Raw genomic sequence first — 14,953 nt, forward strand, 5'->3', positions numbered from 1 at the left:
AAAGCTGGGCGCGCGCGCGGGGTGCTGCGGGGGTGGGTCTGCGGGAGAGGGGCCCGCTGTGGCTGTGGGAGCGCGCGCCCCCCCGTACAGTGGGCCGTTGTACACCGTGGCGTTCTTGTTTCGTGTTTTCGGGCCCCATCGGGGGTTTCCCACAATGCCCCCAGCGTGTGATCCCCACTCGTCCCACCCTGCAACCCTGCCTGCAGGCATGGCATCTTGCCCCGGGGGCGTGGCGGTGTCAGAATGCGCGGCGCTGGGGGCCTGATTGAGGGCCCTGCCGCCCGCGGCGCTCCCGACGGGTGAGCTTCATAGGCAGCAGCAGCAGGCAGCTGTGAATGTGTGGCCCTTAGCCCTAGGCTGCCCTGCCGAGGCCCAACACTTTGAAGCATGCGCATGCGTGCTGGCGCATCCGTGCTAGCGGATGCAGCTGCTCAATCCCTGCCTGCGTTACAGCTGCTGTTCTCACCTGCTTGCCATGCCCACCCTCCATCCACCCCTACCTAGCTGCAGGCCTCAGCAGCAGCCTGCTGTGGAGGAGGCTGGGGAGGCTGGGGAGGCTGGGCCTCCAGCTCCCCTCGACCCTCCCTTCCCGCCGCCCTACGCCCACATGCCAGCGGCGTTGCAGCAAGCTGTGGCTTGTGTGCAGCAGCAGGCCCACCTGCCTTGTGGCCACTGTGCAAACCCTCCTGCGGCTCATCGAGAGTGGCATTCCCCCCAGCCACAACCACTGCATTGTGCTGCTGGGGGACGCCCACCCGTACACATGGCAGGGCTTTGGCGGCGCCGACCAGCAGGATGCAGTGGCTGCGGTGGTGCAACGGCTGCTGCAGCTGTTGCCCCACCTCTGCGTGTACGAGGGCCTGGAGCAGGTCATTGCAGCTGCAGAGTGAGCATGTGGCCACCGTGGTATTTGCACACTCCTGCGCATGCATGCTGCTGGTGATTGTGCCCCCTCCTGCAGCCCCCTCCCACAAACCTCACCCTCCCCCTGCCTCCCATCCCTGAGCCTGCAGGTTTGGTGCACACGTGCTTCCTCCCCGTGCCCTGGTTGACCCCCCTCCCCCACCCCCTGGCTGGGAGGAGTCCGCGGCGATGCACGCTGCCTACGTGCGGCAGCAGCAGCAGCAGCAGCAGCAGCAGCAGCAGCAGCAGCAGGAGCAGGATGGGGATGATGGCGATAGCTTCTTTAGCAGCGATGCGGATGATGAGGGTCCTATTGACTTGATTACCCCGGCCGCCTCACCCTGATCTGTCTGCTCCCCTCCCCCTCCCTTCCCTGTGTGCTGCCTTACCGTGCCACATCTCCTCGTGAGTTTCTCTGTGCTGTCTCATTTGCATGCTGTAGCAGGACTACAATTGCATCAATGTTGGAAGCAGTGGGAGCAGGAGCTGAAGGGAGCAGTGGGGGCAGGCAGCAGGCAGCAGTGGGAGCAGGGGAGCAGGAAGCAGTGGGAGCAGGAGCTGAAGGGAGCACTGGGGGTAGGAAGCAGTGGGAGCGGGAGCCCCGGGGCCACAACTGAGATTGGTGGCAACTGTGAATGGTGTAATCAGGCACACGGTCAGCCATTGGGCGCGGGCTTTGCGGGAAGCCCCAGCAGCTCGCGCACCGCCGCCTCGTTCTCCTTGCGGCCCAGGCTGGCAAAGTTCTTCTTCTTCTTGCCCTCCTGCGCGCATGGTAGGGCATTGCAACGGTGAACACGAGCAACCAATTGGAGTGTTGGAGCCCTCTCAGGCCCCTACCGCCGCCACCGCCGCTGCCGCCGCCTGTTGCTGTCACTCCTGCGCCCATGGCGCACCCCCCGAACCCCCAGGTTCCCACCTGCTGCGCCAGGCGCTGGTCCACCAGCCTGGCAGCATCCATGTTTGAGCAGCCCTCCTGGCGTGCCAGCTCCTCCACCAGTGCCATTGCGTTGACGACCAGGTGCCAGATCTTGCGCACCGCCGCGCCTGGGCGCCAGGTGTGCCGGGTGGGCAGCCGGCCCAGCCGCTGTGCCTCCCGCTGCTCGTCCTCCCGGTCCTTCCACGCCGGGCCTTGCACGCCCTCGTAGTAGTGCCGCGCAGCCTGCGCCGCACAGAGTAGTTGTAGTGGGGCACGGGCGGTGGGTGCTTGGATCGCACACAAGGGGACAGGCCACAGTCAGGGGGCAACCGTGGGCGCACAGGGGCTGGGCAGCACACAAGGGGACATGCCACAGTCAGGGGGCAACCGTGGGCGCAGGTAAGCACGTGCGACTATAATGCGACTACACATGCACACAACCCAGTTCACTCACCCACTCGGTGTTGAGCAAGGCGGACAGGCTGCTGGGGATGTTGCAGGGGACGCCATGCCAGCGGCTCCGCCAACCACCCTCTGCTGAGCTGTCTGCTGCTGGTGCTGCTGCGCTGGGGGCGGCGGCAGAGCCCGCGGCAGGGGCATAGCCGAGCTCAAACACACCAACTGTGGTGGCGTCCAGGCTCACGCTTGGGTCGGCAGCGGCCGCTACAATAGTACGGCGGCGGCTTGGGGGGCCGTGCAAGCTGACTTCCGAGGAGAGCAGATGGACGGCAGTGGTCAGTTCATGCTGCTGCGCCAGCTGCTGCTGCTGCTGCTGCACCAGCTGCCGCAGCAGCGAGAGGGGCACGGTCACCTGCCCATCCTCACTGGCTGCCAGCACAGACGCGTCTGCTTCCAGCAACGCAGCTGCCGCTGCCGATGGTGCCGGCTGCGCTGCTGATGGTGCCGGCTGCGCTGCCGGCGCCGGCGCTGCTGCTGGCATCGGCGCCGCTGCAGCAGCGGCATCCCCAACTGCCACCTCAGCCAGCTGCATGAGCAGCTCCTCGCTGGCTGTCTCCTCGTGGCGGCCGCACTCCTCTGCAACCGTCCACGTGTGGTCGCGGGCTGCTGCTATGCCGCGCCGTGCAGCGGCCTGCCACTGGCTCATTTCGGCCATGCGCTGCCGCGCGGCCTCCATGCTGGACGGGCGCCGCCGGCCCAGCACCGCCGCACTAGCGCGCAGGTCCTCTTGCGCGGCCAGGGGGGGCGTGGGGCGGTGTAGAAGCAAGGCGGAGGATCACAGGCCCGCCAGAGGATCACAGGCCTGCCAGAGCCCATGTGCAAGCACAGGCGCTGTCAACAGCCAGCAGGAGTTGTTAACAGCCAGGCAGGTACCTGTGGAAGGGCGCCCGGGAGGGCGCGGGGCTCCTGTGACGTTCCCTAGTTTAGTGCGAGCTGGCCCAGGCCCGCGGAGGGCCGCGCGGCGGTGCAGGCAGGCAGTTATAGTTGAGAAGTGTTGCCAGGAGGCCCTGGAGCGCGCCCCGGCGCTTCGCCCAACTCGCCCCGGAAATCTTGAACCAGATAACCGTTTGCGAGGACGCACCGTGCGTCATCGCGTAGGCGTTCCGCCACCTGGCACGCGTCATCGCACCCCTGGATTTCCTTTAGGAAAGTCGCTGCCACCGTTTCTCCCCCTGAGTCATCCGTGTTTGGTCACATCTTCTTCTTCTTCTTGCACGTCTCCAACTATCTCCTCGTCGTTGTGCAAGTGGACTGAGGGGTCCTGCAACATGCAGATAAAGGTCTCACAAAGGTTCGAGGGCGCGATCCCTCCCTCCGCCAACCTGACCAGCTGGCCCACAGGCGAGACGCGGAGCGAATCAGCTGGGCGCAGCGGGTGCCCGCCTCCTAAACTTACATGCAGTGGGAAGCGCCGCCGCCCCGCTGCCCGCCATACCCCGCTGCAGGCATGGATGCCAGCCGCTGCAGCGTCAGCGACCTGGCAGACATGTTTGCCATCCCTGTGGATGACCCCACGCGCCCCTCAACCGTACAAATCTTGCATCCTGGCTTCAGGTGCGGCCGCCGTGCATGTGGCGCTCAGCGTGCCAGCCTCCGCCCACGCGGCATACAGTCCCCACCCACTGTCCACCAGCTGTGGTGTGCAGGCACTATGGAGGCATGTTGTCGTTCAAGGGGCGTGTCACGACGATTCAATGCAACGACTCTAACCCTCTGGTGGGTTGCCTGGTCTAGGCTGGTGGCCAGCAGCTAGCTCTTGACAGCGACCCGGCTGCTTGCTCCACCTGGGGTCCCTGCAGGTGCGCAAGACGCTGAATGAGGAGGGTTCGGGGCGCGTGCTGGTCATTGATGGTGGTAGCAGCATGCGCTGTGCGCTCATGGGCGACCGACTGATTGAGCACGCCTGTGAGTGCTGCGACAGATATGCTACTGTATGCCGCTGGTGCATTGAAGCTGTCTTGCGGCCTCCTGGCAGCGGACGCCCTGAGGCCAGTGAGGCGGCCTGTTGCCCAGTGCTGCCCTGAAGAATAAACAGACTGTATGTATTTTCCGTTGTTTGCTGCAGATATGCAAGGTCAGACTCCCCACCACCTTGCTCCTGCTGCCTTCATGGAAGAGCCTGGAGTGCCAAGTGCATGATGTGGCGTCTGCGAACCAGCCTGCTGACATGCCGCCGCCACATGTCGTGGCTTCCCCTCCAATCCCCTGCCTGCAGGCTGGTCAGGCATCGTGGTGAATGGCTGCGTGCGGGACGCGAGCGAGATCCGCAAGTGAGGCATACCGCCTACAGCAGGCAATGCACGCTTTGCCTGGTGTGCATCAGGTGTACGTCCAGGGGGCTGTTGGTGTGCTGGCTAGGCCTTATGCTGACGCCGCATCCTGTTGCTCCTTCCGGCGTGTTGTGCCCTGCAGCTTCCTCATCGGCATCATGGCATTAGACTCCCACCCGCTGAAGCCCGGCAAGGCGGATGTGGGGCAGCGAGATGTGCCCGTCACCGTCGGGGGCTTCGTCATCAACCCAGGAGACTGGCTGTGTGAGTTATTATGAGTTTTTATGTATTTGGGCGGTTGGTGACCAGCAGTTACTTCAATCACGGCGATGTTGCGAGCGACGGCGTGACAGAGGCGGGGCGATGCAGCCCAGCCAGCCACTTCTCCCGAGGCACTACTCAAACACTACTCGTGTTTGTGCTGTTCATTGCAGATGCGGATGAGGGTGAGAAGGCAGCCCTGGTGCTCCACGGCTTACATGGAGCAGGGATCTGTGTGTCGGGGGGGTGGTGGGATCCAGCAGAGTGCCACACGCAGCAGGTGTGCATCGACTGGTGGTGTTAGGGGGTGTGCCCCCAGTAGCCTGCCTCGCCATCCCTGCCTGCAGACGGCATCCTGGTGTCTAGTCAGGAACTAGTGATGCCCAAGGATGCGCCCAGGGTGCCCATCCCGCTAACCATCCCAGGAGACTCCGAAGACAAGGCAAACGGAAACCTCAACGGCGGCAGTGCCCTTGGCAATGGCAGCCTCAAAAGCAGCTTGGCAGGCAGCCGCCAAGGCAGCATCAGCCGGGGCGGCGGCAGCCGCGCCGGTGGCGGCGGCAGTGATGGCGATGGCATCTGACGTACAGCTTTCCCAGCCACCAGCACTGAAATTTCTATTCGTTATCAGTAGCGGTTGTTACCCGCTTCGCCGCAAGGTGGTCCCATCCCATTGTCTCGTTGCCATTTCGTATACAATTCTGTACCTGTTGCTATAGCTTCCTCTGCACTGATTTCAGCATTCCTTTACCCACATCCTGTGCTGTTTACACGACGCCTTACACAGGAAATGTATCTTGATGTAAGAAGGTTACTCTCAAATCCAGGCCTTGCTGTGGCCCTGGTTCATGAGGCAGGCCCACCTGACCTGCCAGCTGCGTCCGCATCTGGCCACTGCCTGCGTTCACACCAGCCCTGCCTGTCTCAGCGCTGTCAGCCGCAGCACCCTGTCCTCGAGCTGTGCCGCCACCCCCCGCAGCTCTCCCTGTACCTGAGCATGGTGGCGCAGGAGCGCCAGCTGCTTCCCTGTTTCCGCCACCGCCAGGCTGCTGGCAACCTGCTGCAGCTCAGCTGCCAGCGCTTTCTGATACACCAGCAGTTCGCGGTGCTCTCCCGATAGAGACAGAGCCGCCTTCACCGCTGCCTGCCTGGCCGCTGGTTGACGTCGGGGGGCTGGCTGGGTGCATGGGGGGCGGCTTGCTGGGTGTGCCATATGTGGTGTCGGCTCCGCCTGCCTGTCGGCTGCCTGGCTCCACGCAGCAGCGGCACGCCCTGCCGCAACTGCCGGGAGCCGCTGGCTCCGGGTGGGCAAACCCGGGTTCGCTGCCTGCCCCCCGGCCGGTTGGCCTGGCGGGGCCGGTGGACCTCGTGCCCGCCAAGCCTGCGCGGGGCTGCTGGCGGCCTGCCGCCCCTGCAAGGCCCGTCCGGGCCGGGGCTTGCTCCGGGGGCTGCTTGCTTCCTTGCGGCTTTGGCGCCAGAGGCGGCTTGGGCTGCGCCGAGCCCTCGCTGCTGCCTGCTGCCCCTGCTGCGTGTGTTGCCGTGGGACTGGTGCCCCGCTCCATCAGCGCCGCCACAGTCTCGTGCAGCAGCAGGTTGGTGGCCAGCAGCTCCCGCGCCATCTCCGCCTCCCTGCCGCACCGCGCCTGCGCCTCCCCAAGGTCTGCCCGCAGTTCGCCCTGCTGGCGCCGCAGGCGCTCCACGGCGCCGCACATGGCCGCCAGCCGCTGTTCCAGTTCCCCCGCCTTGCGGTCTGCCTGCACACATGCGCATGTGGCATGGACTGGCGCATGAGATGGTTGGCCAGATGGGGCGGGGCTGCCTGCTGCAGCCCAAAAGGGCAGTGGCATGCTGCCACACTTGCCTGCTCCACCTGAGCGGTGAACCCTCTTGTCAGCTCGGCTGCCGCCGCAAGGAACAGCCCACGGTGCATCTGCTCCAGGCTGCAGGGGCCTGATGCAGCTGCCGCCGGACAGTCGCTGGATTGCCCGTTTCCGCTGCTGCTGCTGCTGCCCATTGCCGCCGCCGTGGGAGCCACAGCGGAGCCGACGCAGAAGTCGCCGCCCCGCTGCTTTGCCTGCTCCCGCCGCAGCTGCGCCTGCAGCTCCGCCACCTCTGCCAGCAGCTCCCCCTCCCTGCACATGCACCGCAATGTGCAGGTGACGCAAATGTGCATATGTGGCAGGTGGGGGCAGGAACCGACATGAGAGCAGCACCCAGCCTGCCTCTCCCCACCTCCTAAGCCACCCCCTGAGCCACCGCCCCCACACGTACCGCTCATACGCTGCTTTGAGCTTGCCGGCATGGGCCTGGTTGTCCAGGCGCAGGCTGCCATTGGCCGCCTCCAGCTGCTGCACCTGCTGAGCCAGCATCTCGGCTTGGCCGCGCGCACGTGCCTCCTCCAGCTGCAGCGCCTCGCCTCCTGTTCGCAGCTGAGCCGCCTGCTCCGCCACCCGCTGCTGCGCCGCCTCAGCGGCCTGCACTGCCGCCTGCGTGCGTTCCAGCTGCCGTCGCGCATCCTCCACCTCTCCCCGCGCCTGCGCAGCCGTGCGCTGCCACTGCTCCACCTGCTGGTCCAGTGCATCCCGCGTAGCCAGCGCCTCGGCGAGGCGCCCACGAACCGCCGGCAGTTCCGCAACCTCCTGCTGCCGCTGCGCCACCTGCGCCTGCAGCGTCGCCACCCGCTCGGTGCTCTCCCTCAGCTTCTTCTCCAACGAAACAACAGCCTTGCGGAGCAGCTCGTTCTGGGAGTTTGGTGGTGGCATGTCTGCTGACTGTCGCTCCGACATTGTGAACCAGGCCTTGGAGCGTCGCACACGCGCCGAAATGTGTGACAATAGCTGCGGAAAGCGCTCAGGGAGCATGGGCACACTCCGTGCTGTGCTGGGCCGACCATTGCCTGGCTTCGCTCACCATAGCCTGCGAGCCACCGATTGTTATGGATTGTGCACACCACCTGGCATCTGGTCTGTGCAACTGCCGGTAGAATGGCGTCCTTTACTCGGGTTGCCACCGCCTCCTGGTTCGCCAGGCAGTGCTCCGCGGGTGAGAGATGCAGCATAGAAAGCTTGTCTGGACATAGCATCCCCAGCCGACGTCAGCGCATGTGCCCCGCTCACTGCCGCCTTGCCGCCGCCACCTGCAGGGCCCGCTCACGCCCGGCGGGGGCTGCTGCCCTGCCGTGACATCACGCTGTCCGCTGCGTCTCATGATGTCACCAGAGAGCCGCAATCAGGCCCATCCCCGGCTGCAGCCACATCAACTGCTGCAGCGACGCAGCCACTCGCCCCTGCTGCCGGCGGCCCCGCTGCCACCGCCCCTCACGACGACGACGAGCGCTTTATGCGGCTGGCGCTGGAGCAGGCACGGCTGGCCTTTGATGACGGCGAGGTGCCGGTGGGCGCGGTGCTGGTGTCCGGCGGGGGCCAGGTGCTGGCAGCGGCCCGCAATGCGGCCGAGGGCGCCGCCGACCCCACCGCGCACGCCGAGCTGCTGTGCATCCGGCAGGCCGCCACGGCGGCAGGCGGCTGGCGCTTACTGGACGCCACGCTGTACGTCACGCTGGAGCCCTGCCCCATGTGCGCAGGCGCACTGCTGCAGGTGCGCCGCGCGGGGCTGTGTGTGCCCCTGGCGGGTGCACGGCAGCCCTGCACAGGAGCTGGCGCTGCGTGCCATGCTGCCTGCACACGCGTGTCTGCCAGCACGCCTCAACCCCATGGTGCTTGTCCCCACGGCATGTGCCTGCGCCTTGCCCTAAGCCGCAACCCACTGCCGTCTGCCTGCAGTCTCGGGTGGGGACCGTGGTGTATGGTGCCCGCAACACCCTGCTGGGTGCCGACGGCAGCTGGATCGCCATGCTGCCGCAGAGCAGGGCTGGCGAGGGAAGCGCCAGCGGCGCTCATAGCGGCAGCGGTGGCACCAGCAGTGCTCCCACCCAAGGCAGCGGCGTTGAGCAGCTGCAGGCAGCGCCTGCCGCCGCGGCAGCGGTGCAGCCCACCCGGCCGCACCCGTTTCACCCCAACATGGTGGTGCGACGGGGCGTGCTGGCGGCAGAGTGCGGGGACCTCATGAGGTCGTTCTTTGCGCGCCGCCGCAAGTAGGCTGCTGCTGCAGCAGAGCTCCAGCGCCAGGTGAAGCAGGATTATACCTGAGTTGTGCCATGTTGAGTCGTCGTTCGATGCATGTGGTTCTGTTCCGACCAGCCATCCAACCAGGCAGGCTGTCCCCACAGGGAGGAGGTGAGCAACCGCATCGTGCCGCTGCACGCCTTTGCGGCCAGGCTCTTGTGTGTGGCTTTGCCGCCGTCGGCTGCTGTCCCAGGTGCCTGCAGCTGTGCTTGGAACTTAAAACATGTAAGGGTGCCGTGCTTCATGCCGCTCGCCCCCACGTGCCCCCCTCCCCCCCAATGTGCCGCTCATCACCAGCCGCCTCGTCAGAGCGATGTGCCATCATGCTGCGCTCATGCTGCGCCAACCCCTCTCCGCATGCTCATCAATCGACAAGGTGTCAGACCACACTGCCGATGTCACGCCTGCATCCTTTCTGATACTCGCTTCTTGCAACCATGCTCCCAACATGCTGGCCCCTGTCCCTCCCCACGCCCCTGGCAGGTGGTTGAAGGGGGCGCGACAATGCAACCGGCACGTGTGTCCCGTTTGAAGCTGCAATCACAAGTTGTTGTGATGTGTAATACAACCATTTTTGCGGCAAAACAGTGACGGCAAAACAGTGACGCCGCGGTGGTTGACGGTGGGTTGGGGACCTAACGGCAGGCGAGGTGACGACAGTACACAACAGCAAGCGCAGATTTCATCGGGACTGTTGTGGGATGAAGTAGGATGCAGGAATGAAATGACAGATGCCTCATCAGCAGGGGCGACAGTAAAGCCCGCCGGCCGCCGCCGCCCGCCACATTTTGTTCAGCTCCATTTGCCGCTCTGCTGGAATTGTTGGCGCGCGCGTTCGCCAGACTGCCTGCGCGCTTGTTTGTTAGGAGCGCGGCCTTGTTTATCGGGAGCAGCGCGATGGCGGAGCCGGCAGCCGACGACCCGGAGCTGGCCGCGCTGGAGCAGCTAGCGGACCAGATTCAGGCAACTGAAGAAGACGAAGAGGGTGCCGCGCACGACTGGGAGCAGGCAGCCGGCGGCGGCGGCGGCGGTGGCGGCGGTGGTCCGTGGGTGCGCGACTGCTGGGAGTCTGCGGTCGATATGAACAGCGGCACGCGATACTGGTTCAACAGAGCGACGGGTGTGAGCCAGTGGCAGCCACCGGCGGGGTGGTCCACAGCCAGCCAGCCCGGTGGCCCGCCTGGTGCCGCCGAGCAGCCACAGCGCGGCACAGAGCAGCCAGCGGCGCCGGCGCTAGCGGGGGAGGCTGGCGGGGCGCAGCAGCCGCACCATGCAGCCCAGCGTGACTACAAGCCAGGGCTGTACTACCGCGATGCCGCCGGGCAGCTGCAGGGGCCTTTCACCACTGAGCAGCTGCGGGAGTGACGCGGCATGCTTGCTATGGACCTCCCGATCCTGCGCTTCCACGCCGCTGGCAGCGGCGATGACGCCAAGGAGGGCGCTAGCGGCGACGGTGCCAGCAAGGCAGCCGGGGAAGGGACCAGCAGCGCCGGCAGCAGGCCTGGGGGTGACAGCGGCGGCGATGCGCAGTCGCAGGGTGGCGCGGCGGCAGGGGAGGCCGGGGCGCGCTGGTCGCAGGCGGAGCTGGCGGAGGTAGTGGGGGATGAGGAGCTGCTGGCTCGCTGGCGCATGGAGAATCCGGAGCAGGCACGAGCGGCCCCGCCGCCACCACACTTGCCTGTGTTTGGCCCCGACCGCTCTCGCTCACGGCGGGGAAATGTTGTGCGGCATGCGCGGTGGCCGGTGGATGCTGGAGGCTGGCCGCCCCCGTCACTGCAGCGCCCGCCCTCCCTCCCTGCCCCCTGCCACGCAGGCTGCCTGGCCCGGCGCCGCGACCCCCGCGGCGGCGTACGAGGCGGAGCGCCAGCGCGGCAGCGCCCACTCCCTGGCCGAGGCGGTGCTGTTTGGGCTGCCCGCGCACGACGAGGCGGTGGCGGTGGCGCGCATGGCGGCCAGCTCGGGTCGCTCCATCCAGGAGGTGGTGGCCTGGGCCCAGGAGCAGTCTGTGGATTACGGCGCCACCGCGTACCGAGTGGCGGCCAGGGGGCGCATCCAGGCGCCCGGCGCGCCGGTGAGCAGCAGGGCCGCGGGCAGGCGGGTCGTGATGTGGGTGGGGTGGGAGGAGATGGGTGGAGCGGCACGCCGCCGCGGGCTGCCGGCGCCAGCGCGCGCCTGCACTTCCTCATGCACCCTGTACCCCCTTCTCCGTGCCTCACGCTGCCTGCGTCCTTCACCTTGCCGCCCCGCCCCTGCTGGCCCTCCCCCTCATGTCGTCTCCCCCTGCAGGAGTCGCTGTATGCTGAGGTGGCCAGCTGGGCCAACCCGCACGAGCTGGAGCAGCAGCTGGCCAAGGCGGCGGAGCGTCGCAAGCGGGCGCTGACCGGGGAGGAGCTGCGCCAGGTGAAGCAGCGCAAGCAGGAGATGAAGGAGAAGAAGCGCACGGCCTGGCTGTTCACGTGACGGGCATGCCGGCTGTGCTGGGTGGCAGGGTGTGCCGCTGCGGGTTGGGCGGCGGCGGCTCGGGTTTGGGCGGCGGTCTGGCTGTTGCTCGTCGCGTCACCCGTTGGCTCCTTGGTGCTTTCTTCATCAGTTTATATGCTGATACTGCGATTTCGTGTAACATTGCTGCGGCAGTGTTGACCCCCAGCCCAGCAGCTGCCTGTCGACGGGCTCCTGCCCCGATTACACCCTCTCGCAATCAATCCACGATTCATCAATTAACATCGAGAGCAATTCTGCTCAGGAGGGTGGAAAACCACAGCACAGCACGCAGCGCTAGGACTCCTAGCCTAGGAGGGACCGCTGCCGTATCGCTGAGAGAGAATTGTTACCCCTTATCGGCAAGTGTGCTGGCTGGGCTGGCCGTGAGCAGGAGAGGAAGCCAGGAGTCACCCGAGGATTCCGACACGCTGCACACCTCTGCGCGAGGTCGCTCAATCATGGCTTGCCTGACAGAGGAGGTGGCCGCCGTGCTGCAGCAGACGGGCGATGTGCTGTCAAGTCTCGTGGAGGGCTCCCACGGCTCTGCGTCTCAGAACACAGACTTGGCCCTCCCGAGCCTGTTCCGGGCTTTCCAGGGCATCCGGGAGAGAGCAGCAGAGGACCAGTGCACGCTCGCGGTTCTGGCACTCGCCAAGTCAGGTCTGGCGGCGCCATCCGGCGGCCAACCCGCCCGCCCACCGCCCGCTTCCCCTCCCCGCTCCCCATCTCCGCCCCTCATGGTTCTGCCTCTGTTCCCCGTACGGCTGCAGGCAAATCGACCCTAGTGAATGCGGTGCTGGGGTCCGCTGTGCTTCCCTCCAACAACGTCCCAGAGACGGCCCGCATCTGTGCCATCCAGCACACACCCACCGCCCCCGGCCCCCGCCTCGCCTACCAGACGCCAGATGGGCAGACGGTGCAGGTGGAGGGCGCAGGCGGCATCCGGGAGCACCTGCGGCAGCTGAACGCGATGGGACGCGACGGCCGGCAGGGCATGGTGGCGGACGAGCAGCCGCTATCCATCGCCATGCCCATCGCCGCGCTGGCGGCCACGCCGGCCGACGCTCTGAGCAGCCGCATCACCATCCTCGACACCCCAGGTGGGCCCCAGCTCCAGTGGGCAGCGTCCAGGCAGCACGCAGCAGCGACATAGGCAAAACAATGTTTGGCCGTGGCGACGCCTGCCCGCTCGCCTGCCAACCCGCCTGCCCGGCCTTGCTCGCTCGCCCCCGCTCCGCCTCCTGCAGGCCCCAACGAGGCGGGCGAGGACCACCTGCGGTTCAAGGTGGAGCGGCTGATGGAGGGGGTGGACGCTGTGCTCTACATACTCGACTGGTCCAAGCTCAAGACCAAGTGAGGAGAGGGAGGGAGGTGGAGGGAGGGAGGGCAGCGGAGCCTCGCGGAGGGAGGCGCAGGGGAACCAGGTGCAGGTGCCCTGCCCAGCACCCGAGGGTCTCCCGCCTGCTGCCCTGCCCTGCCCTGCCTGCCTGCCCGCAGCGAGGAGACGGCGATGCTGCAGCGCCTGCACGAGCTCAACCCGGGCGTCGTGCGCCGCCTGTGCCACCGCTGCTTCTTCGTCGTAAACAAACTGGACCTGGTGAGAGGAGCCAGAGGCAGGAGCACGGCTGCTCCCCCCATTTGATCGGCCAAGTCAATCTGCCCCATCGCTGTTGACCCGTCCCATCCCTGTCGCTTTGCTGCTCTGCTCAACTCTGCGCTCAGCGCTGCCACTGCCTCCTGCTGCCTCACAGGCTGAGAGCTCCGAGGGCATGGGCGGCGAGGAGACGCGGGAGTATGTGGCGGCGCTGGTCACCAGCCAGCTCAACGTGCCGGGCTTTGAGCTGCTGCCCGAGCAGGCGAGCTTTCCCGCCTGGAGCAGGCCGGCACCCCGGCTGGCGCTGCGGCCCTGGCACGCTGCTGTGTGTGGCACACACCCTGAGCCGGCCCCGCTCCCTCTCTCCCGCGCCGCTGCCGCCCCCGCTGCAGGTGTTCCTGGTGAGCGCCCGCGACGCGCTGCGCTCCCGCCTGGCGCTGCGCCCCGCCGCCGCCGCCGACGACCTGGACGCCTTCCGCAAGGTTGCCTTTGGCAAGCACTGGGGGCGGGTGACAGACCCAGAGACGATCAGGTGCGCGGGTGGGGCGGCGGGTGGGGCGGGTGTGGGGGTGGGCAGGCGCCTCCCTGCTGCACAGCCACCGGCAGATGACTGGGGCAGCAGCGGGATGCTTCCAGGGGGTTGCATGGCGACCCCTCCTGCGAGCGCCTGCCTGGCTGCCCGCGACCGCTGCCCTGCATCCACGCCCACACGTCCCTGCCACCCGTGCGGCCGGCCGCTGCTCGCCCCGCTCCGCGCAGGGAGACGGCGGTGGAGATGCTGGAGGCTTCGGGTCTGCCCGAGCTGGAGACGCGTGTGCTGGGCTTCCTGGGCAGACGCGCCGCGCTGCTGCACCTGGTGGCGGTGCTGGACGATGTGGAGCGCCTGCTGGCGCAGGTGCGCGCCTGCAAGGGCGCGCACTCGTATGCGCTGGCAGGCCCGGGCTTGGTGCCTGCAGCCGCGCGTTGCTGCATTGCTCAAGCAGCTGGCGCCGGGTCTGGCTTGCTTGCTGTCGGCGCAGCCAGCGTTACCGCAGCTGCGCCGCTGTATGTCCCCTTCCACACACACCCTTTCCCTCCTGCCTCGCCCCGCAGGTGCACAACCTGGCCAGCGCCAGCGTGGCCTCGCTGCACCAGGGCGTGGCGGCGCTGTCGGCGACGGTCGGGTCGCTGCAGGGGCGGCTGGCGGCCACGCTGGCCCAGTTTGACGACGTGCGCCGGGAAGTGCAGGAGCTGGAGGGGCTGGTGGTGGACGAGGTGGGTGGCAGGCGTGGGGCGCTGTGGCATTGCGTGGGGGGTGCATGTGGGGCAAACTGCAGCTGCGAGGTGCGCTCAACCCAGCAGGCTGTGTGAGGTTGGCGGGGGACTGGCTGGCTTGTCTGGGCCGGGAGGGGCGGTGGAGTGGCCTGCTGGGGGTGCTCCCCCTGCTGCTGGCCTCGGGCGCTGCTCCTGCCTGATGATCGGCTACCCTCGCCGCGCGGCCTCGCGCCGCAGGTGCGGGAGAGGATGGGGCGGCTGCGCCACCGGCTGGTGGACCAAATACACCAGGTCCTCAACCCCGCCACCCTGCCCACGGGCGTGTCGCACGGCCGCTGGCCCGCGGCGTGGAGCATGACCAAGGCCATCCTGAGGATGGGGCGCCCCGGCCGCAGGGCGGCGGAAGGTGAGAGGGGGTGGGGAGCTGGCCAGGTGGGGAGCTGGCCAGGGGGCAGGGCGGGCTGCCAGGTGGCTGGGCAGGGCCGTCGTGGGGGCGCAGAGGCTTAAGCGGCCTGTGTGCATATGCGCGGCGCGTGTGCGGCTGTGCAGGGCCGCTGGAGGGGGAGCAGGGCGAGCAGGAGCTGCAGATGAAGCTGAGCGAGCTGCACAGCATGATCTACCTGCAGGTGTGTGTGTGTGTGTGTGTGTGTGTGTGTGTGTGTGGGGGGGGGGGGGGGGGGGGGGTTTTTNG

The 14,953-nt window shown here is 67.3% G+C and overlaps 5 protein-coding genes across 5 annotated transcripts; 4 read left to right on the plus strand and 1 right to left on the minus strand.

The window, feature by feature from the left end:
• Nucleotides 1-4,077: 4,077 nt before the first annotated feature.
• CHLNCDRAFT_21385 (hypothetical protein) lies at nt 4,078-4,826 on the plus strand (the record flags this gene model as incomplete). Its single annotated transcript, XM_005849575.1, has 3 exons — nt 4,078-4,183; nt 4,494-4,548; nt 4,691-4,826. Coding segments are annotated over 3 exons (297 nt in total), but the record flags the coding sequence as incomplete, so codon positions are not given.
• An 887-nt stretch (nt 4,827-5,713) lies between these two features.
• Nucleotides 5,714-7,595, minus strand: CHLNCDRAFT_143154 (hypothetical protein; the record flags this gene model as incomplete). Its single annotated transcript, XM_005849836.1, has 4 exons — nt 5,714-5,964; nt 6,356-6,563; nt 6,680-6,941; nt 7,081-7,595. 4 exons carry the CDS (start codon nt 7,593-7,595, stop codon nt 5,714-5,716), a joined length of 1,236 nt encoding a protein of 411 aa, XP_005849898.1.
• A 520-nt stretch (nt 7,596-8,115) lies between these two features.
• CHLNCDRAFT_20896 (hypothetical protein) lies at nt 8,116-8,906 on the plus strand (the record flags this gene model as incomplete). The annotated part of the gene is made up of 2 exons (XM_005849576.1): nt 8,116-8,425; nt 8,746-8,906. Coding segments are annotated over 2 exons (471 nt in total), but the record flags the coding sequence as incomplete, so codon positions are not given.
• A 924-nt stretch (nt 8,907-9,830) lies between these two features.
• On the plus strand, nt 9,831-11,393 carry CHLNCDRAFT_143156 (hypothetical protein; the record flags this gene model as incomplete). The annotated part of the gene is made up of 4 exons (XM_005849577.1): nt 9,831-10,294; nt 10,352-10,613; nt 10,747-11,004; nt 11,220-11,393. 4 exons carry the CDS (start codon nt 9,831-9,833, stop codon nt 11,391-11,393), a joined length of 1,158 nt encoding a protein of 385 aa, XP_005849639.1.
• A 479-nt stretch (nt 11,394-11,872) lies between these two features.
• CHLNCDRAFT_143157 (hypothetical protein) lies at nt 11,873-14,672 on the plus strand (the record flags this gene model as incomplete). Its single annotated transcript, XM_005849578.1, has 10 exons — nt 11,873-12,074; nt 12,185-12,514; nt 12,662-12,767; nt 12,912-13,011; nt 13,166-13,240; nt 13,401-13,540; nt 13,768-13,903; nt 14,101-14,262; nt 14,500-14,553; nt 14,658-14,672. 10 exons carry the CDS (start codon nt 11,873-11,875, stop codon nt 14,670-14,672), a joined length of 1,320 nt encoding a protein of 439 aa, XP_005849640.1.
• Between the last annotated feature and the right edge of the window lie 281 nt (nt 14,673-14,953).

Source organism: Chlorella variabilis (assembly GCF_000147415.1).
Source record: "Chlorella variabilis unplaced genomic scaffold CHLNCscaffold_5, whole genome shotgun sequence".
NCBI classification, from domain to species: domain Eukaryota; kingdom Viridiplantae; phylum Chlorophyta; class Trebouxiophyceae; order Chlorellales; family Chlorellaceae; genus Chlorella; species Chlorella variabilis.